This window comes from Marmota flaviventris, chromosome 7 (assembly GCF_047511675.1).
Source record: "Marmota flaviventris isolate mMarFla1 chromosome 7, mMarFla1.hap1, whole genome shotgun sequence".
Taxonomy (NCBI): Eukaryota; Metazoa; Chordata; class Mammalia; order Rodentia; family Sciuridae; genus Marmota; species Marmota flaviventris.
This window is the reverse complement of record NC_092504.1, coordinates 119,634,204-119,651,369: the sequence shown is the minus strand read 5'-3', so window position 1 is coordinate 119,651,369 and position 17,166 is coordinate 119,634,204. Positions and strand designations below refer to the sequence as shown.

The following is a 17,166-nucleotide window of genomic DNA, read 5'->3' as shown; positions in this document are numbered from 1 at the left end:
ATTCACTTACAGGTAAAGTCATCTACCCATTTTTAAAAACAGTTAAGATCATTAATAACAATCTATCTATAAGTTATCAAATCATCTATAGGTTTTAAAAATAAGTTATTAGTAATACAAATATCAATTTTCCTCTAGCTTTATAAGATGGGGAGACATAAAATTAGAAACTACTTGAGGAACATTCAGGTTTTGAATTTCCTTTTCTATTTATTTAAAAATCTATGGGAATATAACAAAACAAGTTGGGAAATTCTATATTTATTCTGTTTAACTCAATCCTAAGTGGGGAAACTGTATGTCTATTGTTTAACATAAATCTGGGTTAACAACCCTAAACACTTCAAGGATCACATATGGAGAATAACAAAATATCACAATTACAAAAGGAAGAAGAACTCAAGATCTATAAAAATGAATAATGATCGTTGTTTTAGTCTCTCTTTTGAATTGTTTGCTTTTTGGAAAAAATATTAAGCCTCAATATAAAAATTAGACATAAAGTAGGACAAGCTTAAAATGTCAATAAATAGGGAAAAAAATCTAAGGAGTAGTAAAGTATTTTAAAACCATTACTGGACTTAAAATATCAAACAAGGAGACAAAATATTGTTGGGCAAGTATAAATGGAAGAAGAAACTGGCACTGTAGCTCAGTGGTAGAGTGCTTGCCCCTCATGTGTGAGGCACTGGGTTTGATGATCAGCACCACATAAAAATTAATAAGTAAAATAAACGTATTATTATGTCCATCTACATCTAAAAATACTTTTTTAAAAAAGTATCAATGGAAGTATGCGTTTGCTTTCAATGGGGTAAAATCAACTTAGTACAATAACCTCTAATAATTTAGTAGTTGGAATAATTGCAACTTCTAATAATTCAAAAGTTGCAATGATTTTAGAATTGATTTCTAGCAATGAAAGATCTAATAGGCAAATGATCAAGTGTGTTAGGCAGTTACATTGCCAGAAAAAGGCACTCCCAGCAAGCAATGATCAGTGATAATCTATTAAACAGCCCAGGCTAAAGCATTTATACCAACCAGAAGTGGACAGCTAAAATAGTTGAGCCCTTGAATCCTCCCCGGTGCTGTTCTGAAGATGGTCCTGACAGTGGGCAAGCAAAATCCTCCAGTTGCACAAGTGGAAGCAGCTAGATTGTTGGCCAAAGAAATTATTCGGTTGCTGGAGAGATCAGTTTTGTTAAAGTCCATTAGATTCATAAGTGCTCAGGAGAAAAGTACATACCTTATTTTCCTTTCCTACACAAGATGATAAGCTGGATGGTCAGGAACACATAGAAATTACATTTTATCCTTTTAAAAGTAAAAATATTATTGTATTTTTCCTCTACACCTGTATATTAGCTGGTGGGATAATTAAATTTAATCATCTGATTTGGGGATAGTGCTGATCAATGTGTGTGTGTGTGTGTGTGTGTGTGTGTGTGTGTGTGTTTGTAATGGGGTTTGAACCTGGTAACACTTAACTACTGAGCCACATTCCTAGCTCTTTTAACTTTTTTTCTTTTTCTTTTTTTCAATTTTGAGATAGGGTCTCACTAAGCTGCTTAGGGCTTTGCTAAATTGCTCAGGCTACTCTTGAACTTGTGATCCTCCGAGTAAAGCCCTGAGTTAGAAACTGGTGTCCCTAAACACCAGTAAAATGGATTCATAAAAATAATTTATAAGAAGCAGATAAAAAAATCATAGATACAAACAACTGTTGCATGAAATTAAAAAAAGCAAGAAGCTAGATTTAATTCAGTTGTATAAAAAGGTGCATTAAATATAAATGGTCTCAATTTCCCAATTAAAATGGAACGATTATCACTGGATATAAAAGACTCTATTATATGCTATCCATAAAAGAATGTTAAATATATAGCCATAGATGTTTCTTAAATCATGAAAAAAAAGAAACTCTTAGTTTAGCCTAAATGAGGTTGTCGTGATTACATTAACATCAGAAAAAGCAGACTTCTGAAAAAGAAACATTACTAGGCATAAAAAGAGATATGATATAATTATAAATGAATACATTTACCAAGAAAATATAACAATCCCAAACAAATATGCACTGTATTAGTTTCCTTGAGCTCCTACAACAAAGTACCACAACCTGGGTTACTTAAAACAATAGAAAAGTTCTGGAGGTCAGACAAATCTATTATAGTTGAAGACTTCAACATTCCTCTCTCAATAACCAATAAAACCAGTAGATTGAAAGTCAGTAAGGATATAGAAAGTAAGAATAATGTTAAAACTAACTCTACCAAATTGACATGTATATTCCACTTTACCTAAGAATGTGTATTCCGTTGAAGTGTACATGGAGCATTAACCAAGACAGACCCTGTTTTAAGCCATTAAACAAATTTTGACTAATTTTAAATGAACTGACAATATACCATAATGGAATCAATCCAGAAATAAATTAGAGAAAGATACCTGACAAATCTCAAAATATGTGTAAATTAAATAACACACTTCTCAATAACCCAGGGGTCAAAAAGAAAGTCATAAGGGAAACTGGAAAATACTTTGAAGGAAAACCGAATATATAAAAATTTCTTGAAGCCAGCCAAATCAGTATTTTAAGAAAAAAAAAAGTAGCATTAAGTATTCATATTAGAAAGGAAAAAAAAAAAAAGGCTCAACCAATAGTTTAAAGTTTACATCTTAGAATACTAAAAAGGAAGAGAAATCAAATCTGAATCAAGTATAAAGAAAATGTATGAAAAGCAAAGATCAATAAAATAGAAAAAAAGCAATAGAAAACTAAATTATCTTGCAAGACTGGGAGGTGGGGCAAAAGAAACAAATCATCAATACCAAGAATGAGGGAAGAGACAACTAGGATGAAATAAATGAATTCTATAAAAGATGCACACTATTAAAACTCATCTGGGAATAAATAGATAACTTGAATTGTCCTAGATCTACTAATGAAATTAAATTATAAATTGAAAAACCTTCCCAGTTCAGTCTCCTGGACTGAATGGGTTTGCCAAGGAGTTCCATGAAACATTCAGGAATAAAATAATTAGATCTTTTCCAGGAAACAGAATAGGAGGGAACAACTTTAATAGTCATTTTGTAAGCTGGGTACAGTGGCACAGAGACTTGGGAAGCTGACATAGAAGGAGAGCAAGCTACTGACCACCCTGGCAACTTGGTGAAATCCTGACTTAAAATTAAAAGTTAAAAGGGCTAGAGTGTAGTTCAATAGTAGCTCCAATCCCTAGTGTCACTAGATCAAAATCAATCAATCACTTATTCACTCTATCATATAAGCATCACCTTGAAGCCAAAATTGGATGAAGACATTATATATAATATTTTTTTGTAAATATGGGTACAAAGATTCTTAAGAAAATATAGCAAACCGAATCCAGCCAATTATTCAAAGAATACTACATCGAGTTAGCTTATCCCAGGAAAACAATGCTCAAAAATCAACCACTATAATTCACTAACAGATGAAAAGAGAAAAATCATACAATCATCTTCAGAAAAAGCATGTAACAAAATTCAATACAAAATTATGATTAAAAATCTCAACATACTAGGAATAGAAAGGAACTTAACTCAAACTGAAAAAACAAGCATCTACAAGAAACCTACAGCTAATATCATACTTAATAGTTAAAGACTGAATGCTTTTCTTCAAGACCAAAGACCAAAGACAAAACACTCTGTCTACACTGCACAGTGCAGGAAGTCTGCATTCTAAGATGCCATGTTCATTTATGCAGAAAGTATCAAAAAGTTCACAAAAGGCAGCTAGTACTAATATTTGAGTTAGAAAAGGTTGCAAAATGCATGGTCGGTATACAAATTCAATTGCATTTCTATACACTAGCAATGAATAATTGGAATTGAAAATTTTTAACAGCATTAAAATGAATAAACTATTAAGGATGAAGTAACAAAATATAAGAATTGGGTACTAAAAGTCACAAAACAATGGAAAGAAATTAAAGCAGTACTACATAAATAGAAGAGAGAAAATATTTAAAAAGTTGATAACATATCATTTTTGTAACCAAAATGGTCTACAGATTCAATATAATCCCAGTAAGAATTCTACTAAACTATTTGTAAAATTAGAAATTAAAAAGATAATTCTCCCAAAGCAAAGGACTTAGATGAGCCAAAAGATTTTGAAGAAGAATATATCTGGAGGATTCATTTAACCTGATTTCATGATGTACTATATGATTACAGTAACAAAGACAGTGTGGTACTGATACAAGGATAGATAATACAGGTGGGCAGAACAGAGTTTACAAACAGACCTACATATATGGCCAATGAATTTCCGACAAAGGTGCCAAGACAATTCAAAAGGAAAGTCTGTTTTATCAAGTGTCTCACACATGCTAGGAAAGTGCTCTGCCACTGAGCTATAGCCCCAGCTCATAAATTTATTTTTATGACTAAAAAATACTCCAGCCTGAAATCAGAAGTATAGCACTACTATTAAACTTTTAAAAAACTCACAACATTTCCTAAGTGTTTTGAAAACACTTTTTATGTAAACCCATAATAGGTATTCCTTACTGCATATTCACCTGAGTTTGTGCAGAATACACTAAACTAAGAAAATAGAAGGTATGTTAATAGTTTTACCCTAAGAAACTTGTAATGCTATGCAAATAAAACAATTCATTTATGAATAACACAGTAAATAGTTTCTCTATACCACTGTAACTTAACATGACTAGAGAATAAATACCTAACTTGGAGAAAGATTACTGACTGGCAGTGTGTTGCTGGTGTATGTCAGGATTATTCATCACCCTGACAGTAATATTAACCACAATCCATTTCAGTTGCTTCAGTTTATCATTTTCTGACTAATGTTAAAAAACAATGTCATTGGAGGCTGCTTAAATTAAGTGTTGGGTTAACCTCTGTTAGAGTCATTCAAAACTTCCACAAGTAGGTAATTGCTAGTAGAAAACCAATCTACTATACACAGTGCAAATGCTTAATAGATGTAAATTTAGAAACACAGTCACACAAAATTACTTACACCAATTTCCTATGTTAAAAACAAAGCTTAAAAAAAGCTTCAATAATCCTATAAATGAACCACAGAGTCCACATACATAGATAAGTGTGTATGTATTTGTGTGTGTGTGTGTGTGTGTGTGTGTAGTATATGCTCATACTTTGCTGCACTTCTATTAAATTCTAGGGGAAAAGTTCCATAATCATATTTTAAACTACTACCTCACATTGAACAAGAAGAATCTTCATTAAGATTGTATATAAAGTTACAGCATTTTGCTATACATGATTCCCCACATTAAGTAATTTACTAATAAATGGAAGCAGACCAGCATATGTCTGTGAATCCAAACACCCCCTGCTCTAGTCCTCTAATTGCATTTTTCCAGGCCATTTTCCCCATATCATGTTGATAATTCTTTTCAGAAGACATCTGCACTTACCTTTCAACTCTTTTACTAATTTTATTACTGCTTTTTATTGATTATCTATTTTCCACTGCATCATTTTCTTGTTCTATTAATGTGGTAGTTTTCTCTTTCTGAGGGTTATTTATTCTAGGTCTTTTGTTGTTGTTATTTTAAGGCTCTTTTGCTTCCTAAATTGCCTATGTTTCTTCTGTTTTATTTTTATCATTTTATTTGCCTTAGTCTTGGTCATCGTTCACACTGGAGGCTGTCTTTTAAATGTTCACTAATACTTAGCAGCACCTTCACTTCAAACAAGGGGTAGTAAGAGTCCATTGAAGTACATGGAGCCTAAGTAGCAATGTGAACTGGTAGACTACACTGAAGAGAGATCAGATGGGGTTCAACTGGAATATTTAAATATTAGTACATTTTAGGTCTTTTCTCTTGAGTCAGTTGGTGTGGCCAGAGAGTAATACACCCTTCTGTCTCATGGAGTGGAGCTGGTATAGTCTGGCTGCCAGAGTTCCCATACCATGACAATACAGAGGACCTGGGGGCCATCCTATTCTGTACTCAAAGCTTTCAGTTAATCCACTTGGTTTCCATCTTTACCTTAAACCCTTCTCCCTGTGCTTGGTGTTCTCATATCAAAAGCTTCTATGGTGCAATTGCTCCAAAAAGTAAATCTTTTGCCTTTTGCCAATATAGACAGAAGGATAGTTAAATGTGGGAACAAAATTAATATAAAGAAAGTATAGAACTTAAAATATTTTTTGGTTATACTTAAAATAGACCAGCTCACTAAGAGGTACAGAACTGAGGGGACTCTTGGCCTACCACCCCAAAATACATGATCTTGGAGAGCTCCTGCACTTCACTAAATCAGAGTCTCCTTACAATAAAATAATTACATGTTATTTACAGTGGGGGGAGATTAAAGGACACAGCATCTGTAAATGTTTGTTATAGTGAAAAGCACCTACTGTGACTTCCCTCAGAATATAGGATGAACTCTTCTGAAATCATTTTTGTGCTGATGAGAGTGCAAAAACTCCCAAGGACATGGAATACAAAATCAAAATCATATAACTTTATCCAAGTTTAGTGCCGAGGCTACAATACTTAATGTACTTTATTAGCAAAGAAAAAAATGTACAAAGTGCACCCCACTATGGAATAATTTTTAGTTTCTTTTTCAGCATTTATATTTTATTTAAACAATTTAACACCCATTATTTACTATTGTGGTATCATAAATTTGTATTTTTAATTTTTTTTAATTCCTTGATTTTACTGAAGCCCAATAAATAGAAAAACAAAGTAAAAGCTATAATACCTACCCTGTTTAAAAAGTACCCCCCACCCTGAATGTTCCTTTCCTTCTATGACATCTAGATGGTATATTGATTCCCAGTGTATCTGTTACAGAGCAGACTAAAAGGACTGGCATTCGTCAGAAACAGCACTTAAAACTTAAAGAGATAAAGAAGTGCTGTCTGATCAACAACAGTTAAATGTCGGTAGTCAATTCCAGGTCAAGATGCATGCTGTATATTAAATGTGTGTGTTAGAAATATCTTACATATAAAAAAAACACAGACAAATAGTAGGAGATAAATAAAAGAGAAAGAAGCTACTTTTCCTTTGGGGAGTAGAAAATGTATACTAAGGACAAACAGTAGCTACTCAGCAAGGAATAAGTAAATTCAGTATATCTTTGTTATTGAGGGTTTTTTTTTTCTCTTAGAATTTAATCTTTAGAAACATTTTAATTTAGAAAAGGGTTATAGAAGCTGCTGGATTAACAGGGAGTGGATTGTTCATCACTGTAACAGGTTTTAAAAATATAACAAGTTATGATATCTTAAGAGCCTGGGCAAAAATTTAAAATTAAGTTTTAGAAAACTTGCCACTGGGCTGAGGTTGCAGCTCAGCAGTAGAGTACCTAGCACATGTGAGGCACTAGGTTCAATCCTCAGCACCACACAAAAATAAAAATATAAAATAAAGGTATTGTGTCCATCTACAACTAAAAAATATATAAAAGACAACTTGCTACTTACTGATTGCTAACACAGAAAGGCAGGAGTGAGGAGATCACCGTGCGGGTGCATCCTCCTCTGCTGTTCACTTTTCTTGTTTCAACACTGGACCAAATTACAGCTCACATTGTGATTGCACTCTAAGGATGAAAGAATGGGTTTTTCTTTGTCCTCTCGCTCAAAGTCTCTTCATTATGTTTCTTCATTTAAAAAAAATGTGAGCTTTTAACTTGATTATTTCTTTTATTCTTCCAGTCTTCAATATTTTTTTAAATAGGATAGTAACTACTTAGTTTTATTCTTTCATATCTCTAGAAACTAAAGAATCCTTTGCACATATTTGTACCCAATTAACAATCAACAAATGAAAAACAACAACAACAGATGAATGAGCAGTAATATCAGGGATTCTCTGGTTTTAACCAAATGTTTAGTGTTTGGTTGATGTTGTTGTTTGTTTGTTTTTTTTAAAAATAGTCTTAATTTAAAAAGCTTGGAGCATAACCTAAGACAAAGACAGTAAGAGAAGGCTAACTCGAAAAATCTTTTTCAGCAACAAAATGTTGTTTATATTTGACTGTTAATTTTGCAAGAGAGGTGAAAGTCAAGTTCATAAAACAAATTAAAGGAGACTCAGCAACTGGTGCCCAAATAAGAGAAAGTATGGCATGCTGCAGTGTTTCTCAAAATTTCTCAGCCAAAATCCATACTAATAAATAAATTACTTTAAATCACAACACACTACATACAAGTATACACACACAATTTTAAGCAGTAATTCTGCACACTGACACTTTCTTTTCTGTTATGTGATGCTCTTCTATTTGCTACTTTATTCCCCTGCCATTTACCTTTCTTGTTTCTACATTCTGAACCAAAATAACAGCTCACATTGTGTTTGCACTCTAAAGATGAAAAATGGGTTTTTCTTCACCCTCTACCTCAAACTCTCTTCAGTATTTTTCATTATTTTTAAAAGTGATCAAACTCAGGGCCTTATATTCATTTAAAAAATAGTTATGAGTTGCAGTTTGAAAACCACTGGTTTAATGTTCAAATGCAGGTTCTACTCACTAACTATGTGACCTTGTGCAACTTGATTAATCTCATGGTCTTAGGTTGGTTCCTTCTTTCCTTCCTTCTTCCCTCCCTTCCTCCCTCCCTTTCTTTCTTTTTATGGTTTAAAGAGTTAACATTGGTAAAATATTTAGTAAAGAGCCTGACATATAGTAAGCATTCAGCAAATATTAATTAGTAATAACAAAGTAAAATGTTCCTGCCTCTTGAATTCCATACCCAAAATGATATGGTTTTCATTTCCACACGAATGATTATCAATATCATTTTGATCTAACAATCCATTACAGTTGTGGAATAGATATTCAGTTTATAGTACAAATACATATATATTTAAAATAACTATGCAAATCAATTAGAAGAAAAATGATTGCCTCAGATTGACTTGGTTTTTGTCAATTAGAAAACTGGGTTATACAATCACTCTTGAAAGTAAAAAAAGAAGAAATGAATAAATAAGTCATAGTTGCAAAGAAAACCTTCCAAATCTACAAAGAAGTCCTGATATGGAACACTCAGCCATCATAATTTGTTTTTATGGCATGACATTTTATAAATATATTCCTGCTCTAATTATAATTTTGAATAAAGAAGACAAAAAGAAAATGTTGAGTTTCATCTCTTCCAAGGAGGCTGTCAAAATATAAAATCTCTATGTATTTATAAAATATAGATTAATGTCACTCCAAATTCTATGCATGGTTAGATCTGTCTTCTCATCAGTCAGAATTTTAGACTAGTGATGAAACAACTGGGAAAATACATGGGAGGAAATCCTCTTCATAATGATGCCTATTTTTTTCCAGCCATGGAAGAAAAAATTAAGCCATTATGATAATAAGCAATTTTTAAATAAAAAAATGATTTAATATTTTATCACCTTTTCAGAGTAAAGCAGATTTGATCTTTTCAACATAATGACAATACTAGTTTGCAATCATTATAAGGAGATATTATACATGGAATAAAATCTAACACTTCTAGGAACACATTTTTTTTCACATTGTTCCATTCATACTTTTTCTGTTTTTAAAGAATGATCAGAAAAGTTAATTCAGAGGACAGAGTGTTGGTTATATTAATCCAGCTTCAGAAAGAAAATTCTCTGTGCAACAAGGAAAAGATTACCAAATAAAATTATAGCTCTGTATCAAAGCTACTAAAACTCCTCTGAAAACCAGCTTTGGGGAAATTAAATGGACATAAATATGCATAAATAATTCAATACCTTTTAAAGCCAGTCAGGCTACATTATCTACTTAAGAATGGGAGATAAGATCTGTTTATGTTCTAAATTAAAGTTTGCACACAATGTTTTCCAGGATTTCACAAGTTTATTTAAACAAATAGTAATGTTTGCCAAATGAATACTATGGGACAGATTTTAATACAATTCTATTACAATCGTTATTTGCACTGATATGGCTCATTTATATATGAGATGTATTTCTGAAAGTGTGCAAGTGAATCATACTGCAAATATTTTGGCAGATCTTACTACTAAAAGGAATGAGATACTTTTATTGAATAAACAACCACCACTACATTATAGGTACAAAGTACAATTTTCAAATATCTGATGTGCTCTTCATTATTTCACTTAAAATAATGTAGTTAATTCCAAACTCACTTATTTCATCAATATTTAATGAAAGCAATTAGTACTAGTGGAATCCCATTTTCATGAACCTGGATGACTTTTGCAGCATTTGAACTACTGCTGTTTTATAGGAAAGGCGATATTAGCTGTAAGATACGTGGCTGAGTGCTCGGGCTCCCCACTTCCTCCCAGGCCTGCACTGACACTACTGTTCACTATTCAAATCTGCACCAGTGAGTTCTTATTGAAAGTACTTTTTTTTAAATATTCCTTTCCCAGTTAAAAGTACAAAATATTTTATAAAATCTCTCAAAATATAAAAATAGATGCCATTACAATTAGAGGTACTAGAAACATAAATAATATTTCTTCTGTGTTTGTTTAGTGGATAAGGTTGTATGTAGATGGATTGAAACTTATGAAAGTAACTCATTTTTCTGGTTTTGCTATCTCCCACCTTCATTTTGTTTTTGTGTCTGTGTGTGGTACTGGGGATTTAACTCAAGGGCACTTACCCCCTGAGCCACTCTCAGCCCCTTTTGATATTTTATTTAGAGACAGGGTCTCACTGAGTTGCTTAGCATCTCACTGTTGCTGAGGCTGGCTTTGATCTCACGATCCTCCTGCCTCAGCCTCCTGAGCTTCTCCCCCTTCACTTTTTACAAAATTATTTTTTTAGTACCTTTATTTTATTTATTTATGAGTGGTGCTGAGAATCGAACCCAGTGCCTCAAACATGCTAGGCAAGTGTTCTGCCACTGAGTTACAACCCTAGCCCCTCGCCCTTCACTTTAATTGTAACAAAATAAAAAAGCAAAATTATTGTTGATCCAGTGGGGCATAAACACAGGCTTATTTATGATATCCAGAAAAGAAGCATTAAATGAATTAGTTAATATTTTATCCATGCAACAAAATTATTTGTTAAGTTCTTTAGAAAGAGCTATAAGATAAAATTCAATTTTAATAAAAACATCTTTTAGCTGACCAATAATCTATATTATCATTTTTCTGTTATTATTTCAATGAATATTCATAACAAAAAAATCATACAACTGTTTGGGAGACTTTCTTCTGGTCATATAAGATTTTTAGTGGCATAGAGAACACAAGACAAGGGTCAGAGAATGGAGGTAAATAGCAAGAAATAGGGGTGGGAGGAGGAGGTAAGTTTGGAGAGCTTTGTTCAGGTGCAATGACAGTAGCGGAGTGAAATACGGCCTCAGAAGAAATATCACGAGTCTTCCAGCTGTCATCATTGCTGCTATTCATCAAATGGAAACATGAATGCAGCCCACAAGCCACCAAACTACCCACTGCATCTTAGAGACTTTCAGAAAAATCAGATGAAGCACAATAAAATAAAATAATTCTAAACCCTGTGCTTAAATAGAAGTCCAAAATGAAGGATTCAGTCATAAAACAGGTGGCAATTTTTCTGGAACTCTAGAAAGGGTATTTATTTAAATATAATTCATTTTGTGAAGTAAATTTTACATTCTAAAAAAAATATCATGAAAAGGAGATTTGTACTTTTATGTGCATAAAATGTAAACAATGGAAGGAGAGTAGGCTATAACTGCCCAAGGATTAAGGAATTGTCCAATTTTTACTATTGACCTACTGCATGGCTCATTACACAAGTCAAACTAATACAGTCCTCATTTATTAGCCTAGAGAGTTCTACAGGTTATAGTAAGAAACTACAAGGTCTGAGAACAAATAAAATACTTATATGTTATCAAGGTTTTGCATTTGTTTATTCATTTATTTTTTTTAAAAGCAATAATTTCGCTTAACAGAGAAACAGAAGACGACATATTTTTGTTGTTGCTTTTGTGATGCTGGGGATTAAATCCAGGGCAGTGTGCAGTACAAGGCAAGTGCTCTATCATTAAGCGGCATCTGCAGCCCAAGAAAATGTTTACATTATAACAAATTATGAAATGTATTACAACAGAAAAATACTGAGAGCACTATGGGAGTCCACATTTTTAGATGAAAGGAAGAGTAATAGCAAAAGTACAAGAGGTGAACATGAGGTATTATAGGAACAGGAGATCAGCAAAGATAGGGATAGACACAGAGATGTGGTTATAAATTGGCAATAGCCAGATCCTAAATTCTATGTTTGTTGTGAGGAAAAAAAAATGTTTTAAAAATATTTTTAGTTGTAGATGGATACTATACTTTTGTTTATTTAGTTGTTTTATGTAGTGCTGGGGATCGAACCCAGTGCTTCATGCATGCTGGACAAGTGCTCTATCACTGAGCCACAACCCAGGCCTTATGAGAAAAATTTTAATCTTTGTGTTGACATCGTGTGTATTATTGTGTTTGGACTATGCAGAAGATCATATTCTCTGGATAGATAGAAGTTACTCCAAACACTTCCAAAGTTAATCATGGCAAGGAAACAAAGGGTACACCCCAGGAATGGGAAAATAAGGAGCATTCTTCCTCTCATGTCAGAAAAATGCAAGTCCTAGGATTCTACGTAAAGGAAACTGGATAGGTGAGTGAGCTGGTACCAGTGATATTGGGACCTGCAGAAACTAAGCAACAATCTTCTGAGTGAATATCACTGAGAATCTTGCACTTCTGCTATGATTGGTACCAGTAGAACTTTATTTAAATACTGTACTGTGGCCTAAGATGGATCTAAAAAAGTTTAAAAAAAGGAAGATATATATGTTCTTGAAGGAAGCCAGTACAAAGAGCAATAAATTTGGCATTCTGAGAACTTTTAACACATCTATGGAGTAGCATGTTAGTCAGAGGGAGAAAGAGAATGATGAACACGAATTCTGAATGGGCTGGGGTTGTGGCTCAGCAGTAGAGCGCTCGCCTAGCACACGTGAGGCACTGGGTTCAATTCTCAGCACCACATATAAATAAATGAATAAATAAAATAAAGGCATAAAAAAAGAATTGTCTTAAAGGAGCTTAGTGAGGGAGATAAGAAGAACCAAAACATGTGGTAGAAGAATATGTAAAACCCAAGATATGGTAGGTGATATGAAAGAAACAGAGTCAAACCTGGGGGAAAAAAAGGAGTCAGTAATGCTCTCCCTGAGGAGGTGACCTAGAGGATGAGGGTATGTTACTTGCAAAGTCGAGATGAAGCATTAAGGCAGAGAAGAAAAGGTCTGAACTGGGAAAGATTTATTCTGCATTCAATATTAAGTCAAGGAAGTTAAGTTTAGGCATGGGAATTACAGGATTCAAAATTAGATTTTAAGAAGATCCATATTGTTGCAGTGAGGAATGTATCACAGAAGGACAAGTGGTAATAGAGAAAAGTTAGTGACTTGGAGTAGCACAGAGTCACTTATAGGAGTACCGCCCATGATTTATTCCTCTGCTTTACCAAATGCTAATACTCTTGAATATATATTGGAAAATAAATATTTTAATTATCAATTTTATTATATACATTCAATATTCCACTTTTAAGCTTGAAAATTCATTTAAGACAAATGTATCAAAGGCATAAATATATTTAAAAGATTTTTAAAAGTCATGTGAAAATAACTAAAGAAAATCAAATTTATTGTTATATGGAAGACAATTATATTCCAGATGATTACTGAGAAATTACCTTGGACAAATCTCTGAAGTTGCTTGGCAAGGTAAGATCTAGTTCTTCTGATTCATAATTAGTGATGACCCAGGGAAATACAGGATACTGATTTAAGTCATTATAACCTCGTCCTAGTAGGGGAAAAGAAAGCCAATTTTAGTTGAAAATAAAAAACGAAATGATAAATATATATATGATAAACAAACTATATATATATGTATATATCATATATATATATATATATATATATATATATATATATATATATATATATATATATATATCATATATAAAAAATATTGATTGACTATATGGTGGAGCTGGGGATAAAATCCAGTATCTTGTGCCTACATGGTAAAGATTACCACTGAACTAAAATCTCAAATCTTAACTAACAATTTTTGAGAGGCAGCCACTATTTAAATACTAGTTATACATTATCTCATTTAAACTTCATATTCACCCTATGAAATGAGCATCATCTCCATTTTATTGATGAAAAATTTGAGGCACAAAAGGTTAGGTAACTTGATCTTAGTCACATGACTAGTAATGAGTAAATCATATCCAAATCCAGTTATTCTGGTCTTAAAGTTTATGTTCTTTTAAATTACATTTAAATGATTTTTATTACTTGAAATAAAGTAATACCACAAATAAAATTCCCTTCTTGGGGGACCAGGGAGGTGCTAGGGATTGAAGCCAGGGCCTTATGCATGCCAAGTATGTATTCTACCACTTAGCTGCAAGTCCCAGCCCCAACACATTCTTTATTGACATTTTTTAAAAAAGAAATTACAGTTTTTATAGAGGTTTTCAAAACCAGAATTCTTGATCTCACACTAATTAACCAACTAACCAACCGAGTTTAACTGATTTTACCCCTGTAGATAATTTGCTAGTCATATGTGGAATAAGATAGTTGTACTAAATAACTGAAACTTACCTGGCAGTTTTGAATTTTATGGTTCTCTAAAAACAATGAACAGCATTATTAATGTTGCTCCTACCTAACCTGCCACATGTTCCCCTATATTTCCTTTTTACACCAATGACATCCAGTGACACACTGAGTTACTAAAAGTGCAAAGTCAAAGGATAAGGCAGCCCATCTATGCATGCACAGTCGTTCCCTGGGTACCACCACTCCAGGGAGACTGCACAGTGAATAAACTCATTCCTTCTGCATCCAATGTGCATGCACCTGAATCCTAACTCAACTGTTTACCAACCTATAACCCCAGTTACATAAAAGTCAGTGTGAAAGAAGTTTTATGGCTAAAGTAGAAGGGAGACAAAAATATTAATATTGTTGGAATTCCATTTTCACTATACATTCTATAATAGTCATTCCTTTTTCTTTCTCAAACACAAATGACATATCAATACACAGATGGCTATTAAAGTAGTTCTTGATATAGACTCTTGGTATTTAAAGCCTTTTTATGATCTGATAACTTCATTTTACTCTATTCATCTTGGGCTTGAGGATAATTAGAGTGATAGAGGTCTTCTTTGACCTGGAAACAGTTTTTAAAAACATGAAAACAAGGGTGATTTGTCACTACAAGTTAATCATATCACCACATGTTTCTGTCAACATGTTTAATTTATCCCAGAAAAAATCATTAAGCTTAGTAGCAAAAAGAAGTCTTTGTGATCCCTCTTTTTCCCCCTTTCTTCTCCATCTGATTTAGAGATTATTAAACACCAAAATCCTCATCTTGTCATTTCTGTTTAAATAATTTAAAATAATCCAAACCTTACTGTATCCTCAAAAAATCATGCACCAGCTTAGTGTTCAGACTTTTAATTAAGTTAAATTCAGTGTATAGCTACAGAATGATTACTGTATCATAATATAAAAACTTGAATGCGGTACAGATTAATAGTGTAAAAGAAGTAAAAAAAACACAAGACACTTAACTCTATACTTTAGTGTATATAAAAACATTCAAACAATTTATTGATTCTACTTTTTAAAAAGAATATACAGAGAATATATTTTAAAGACACAGTAAATGAAAGTTATTTGAGAAAAGGGACTATTTCATGAAATAAATGCTTTACAATCATTACTATGCATTCAATTAAGTTGGGTTAAGTGATTTACTTCATGCAAATATGCACATTAAACTTGTTATGTTTCTAGTCTCATTTTACTACTTAAAATCCCTTTAGGGCTAAATGTGAAAAACCCAAAGCCAAGCTCATAGTCAATAGGGAAAAACTGAAAGATTTTCTTTAAAATCCGGAACAAAGTAAGGCTATCCACTTTCACTATTCCTATTTAATACAGTGCTAGAAATTCTAGCCAGAGCAATTAAGCAAGAGAAGAAATAAAAGGGAGAAAAGAGGAGTGGAAGAAATCAAATTATGATTGTTTGCAGATGATATGGTCATATAGTTAGAAGATCCAAAAACTAAATTTGTTTATTAGCTCTAGCAGTCTTTTTACACCAAAAGACTGCTAGAGCTAATAAACAAATTTAGTAAAGTTATAGGTTATGAAATAGATATAAAAAATATATAGTTTTCCTATACATCAACAATGAATCTGCAAGAAAGAAATCAGAAAAACAATTCCATTCACAATATCCTCAAAATATAAAATAAAATGCCTAGGAATAAATCTTACCAAGGAGTGAAAGACCTCTACAGTGAAAACTATAGAACATGGAAGAAAGAAACTGAAGCAGACCTCAGAAGATGGAAAGGTATTCCATGTTCATGGACAGGCAGAATTGATGTTTTGACCATACTATCAAAAGCAATATAAAAATTCAATGCAATCCCCATCAAAATACCAATGACAATCTTCACAAAACTAGAAAAACAGTCCTAAAATTCATTCAGAAGAATAAGAGACCTAGAATAACCAAAGCAATTCTAGGCCAAAAAAGCAATGCTGGAGGCATCACAATGCCTGACTACAAATGATACTACAGAGCTATAGTAACAAAAATGACACAGTATTGGCATAAAAACAGACACATAGACCAATGGTACAGAATAGAAGACACAGAGACAAACTCACAAAGATACAGTCTTCTGACCCTTGACAAAGGTGCCCAAAATATATAGTGAAGAAAAGGGAAACTTTTAAACAAGTACTAGGAAAACTGGTGAAGGGAAAACTGGTTATCAATATACAGAAGAATGAAACTACACCCTTATCTCTCACCCTGCACAAAAACCAATTCAAAATGGATCAAAGATGTAGAAAATAGACTAGAAACTATGCAACTCCTAGAAGAAAATGTAGGGTGAAAACTCCAACAAACAGGCAAGGCAACAACTTTCTCAATAGAACCCCTAAAGTTCAGGAAATAATGCCAAGAATTAATAAATGGGATAGCATCAAATCAAAAAAGCTTCTGTGCAGCACAGAAACAACTTGGAATGTGAAGAGAGAACCTAAATAATGAGAAAAAA

At 32.7% G+C, this 17,166-nt stretch overlaps 1 protein-coding gene across 5 annotated transcripts in view; it reads right to left on the bottom strand.

Moving 5' to 3' along the window:
- The window catches only part of Lrba (LPS responsive beige-like anchor protein), a 701,372-nt gene that overhangs the window by 164,157 nt on the left and 520,049 nt on the right, over nucleotides 1–17,166 (bottom strand). For all 5 annotated transcript variants that reach the window (XM_071614622.1, XM_071614623.1, XM_071614624.1 and 2 more), the window contains one exon: nucleotides 13,750–13,862. In XM_071614622.1, coding sequence (XP_071470723.1) covers nucleotides 13,750–13,862 — 113 coding nt within the window. The remainder of the gene's footprint in view (nucleotides 1–13,749; nucleotides 13,863–17,166) is intronic.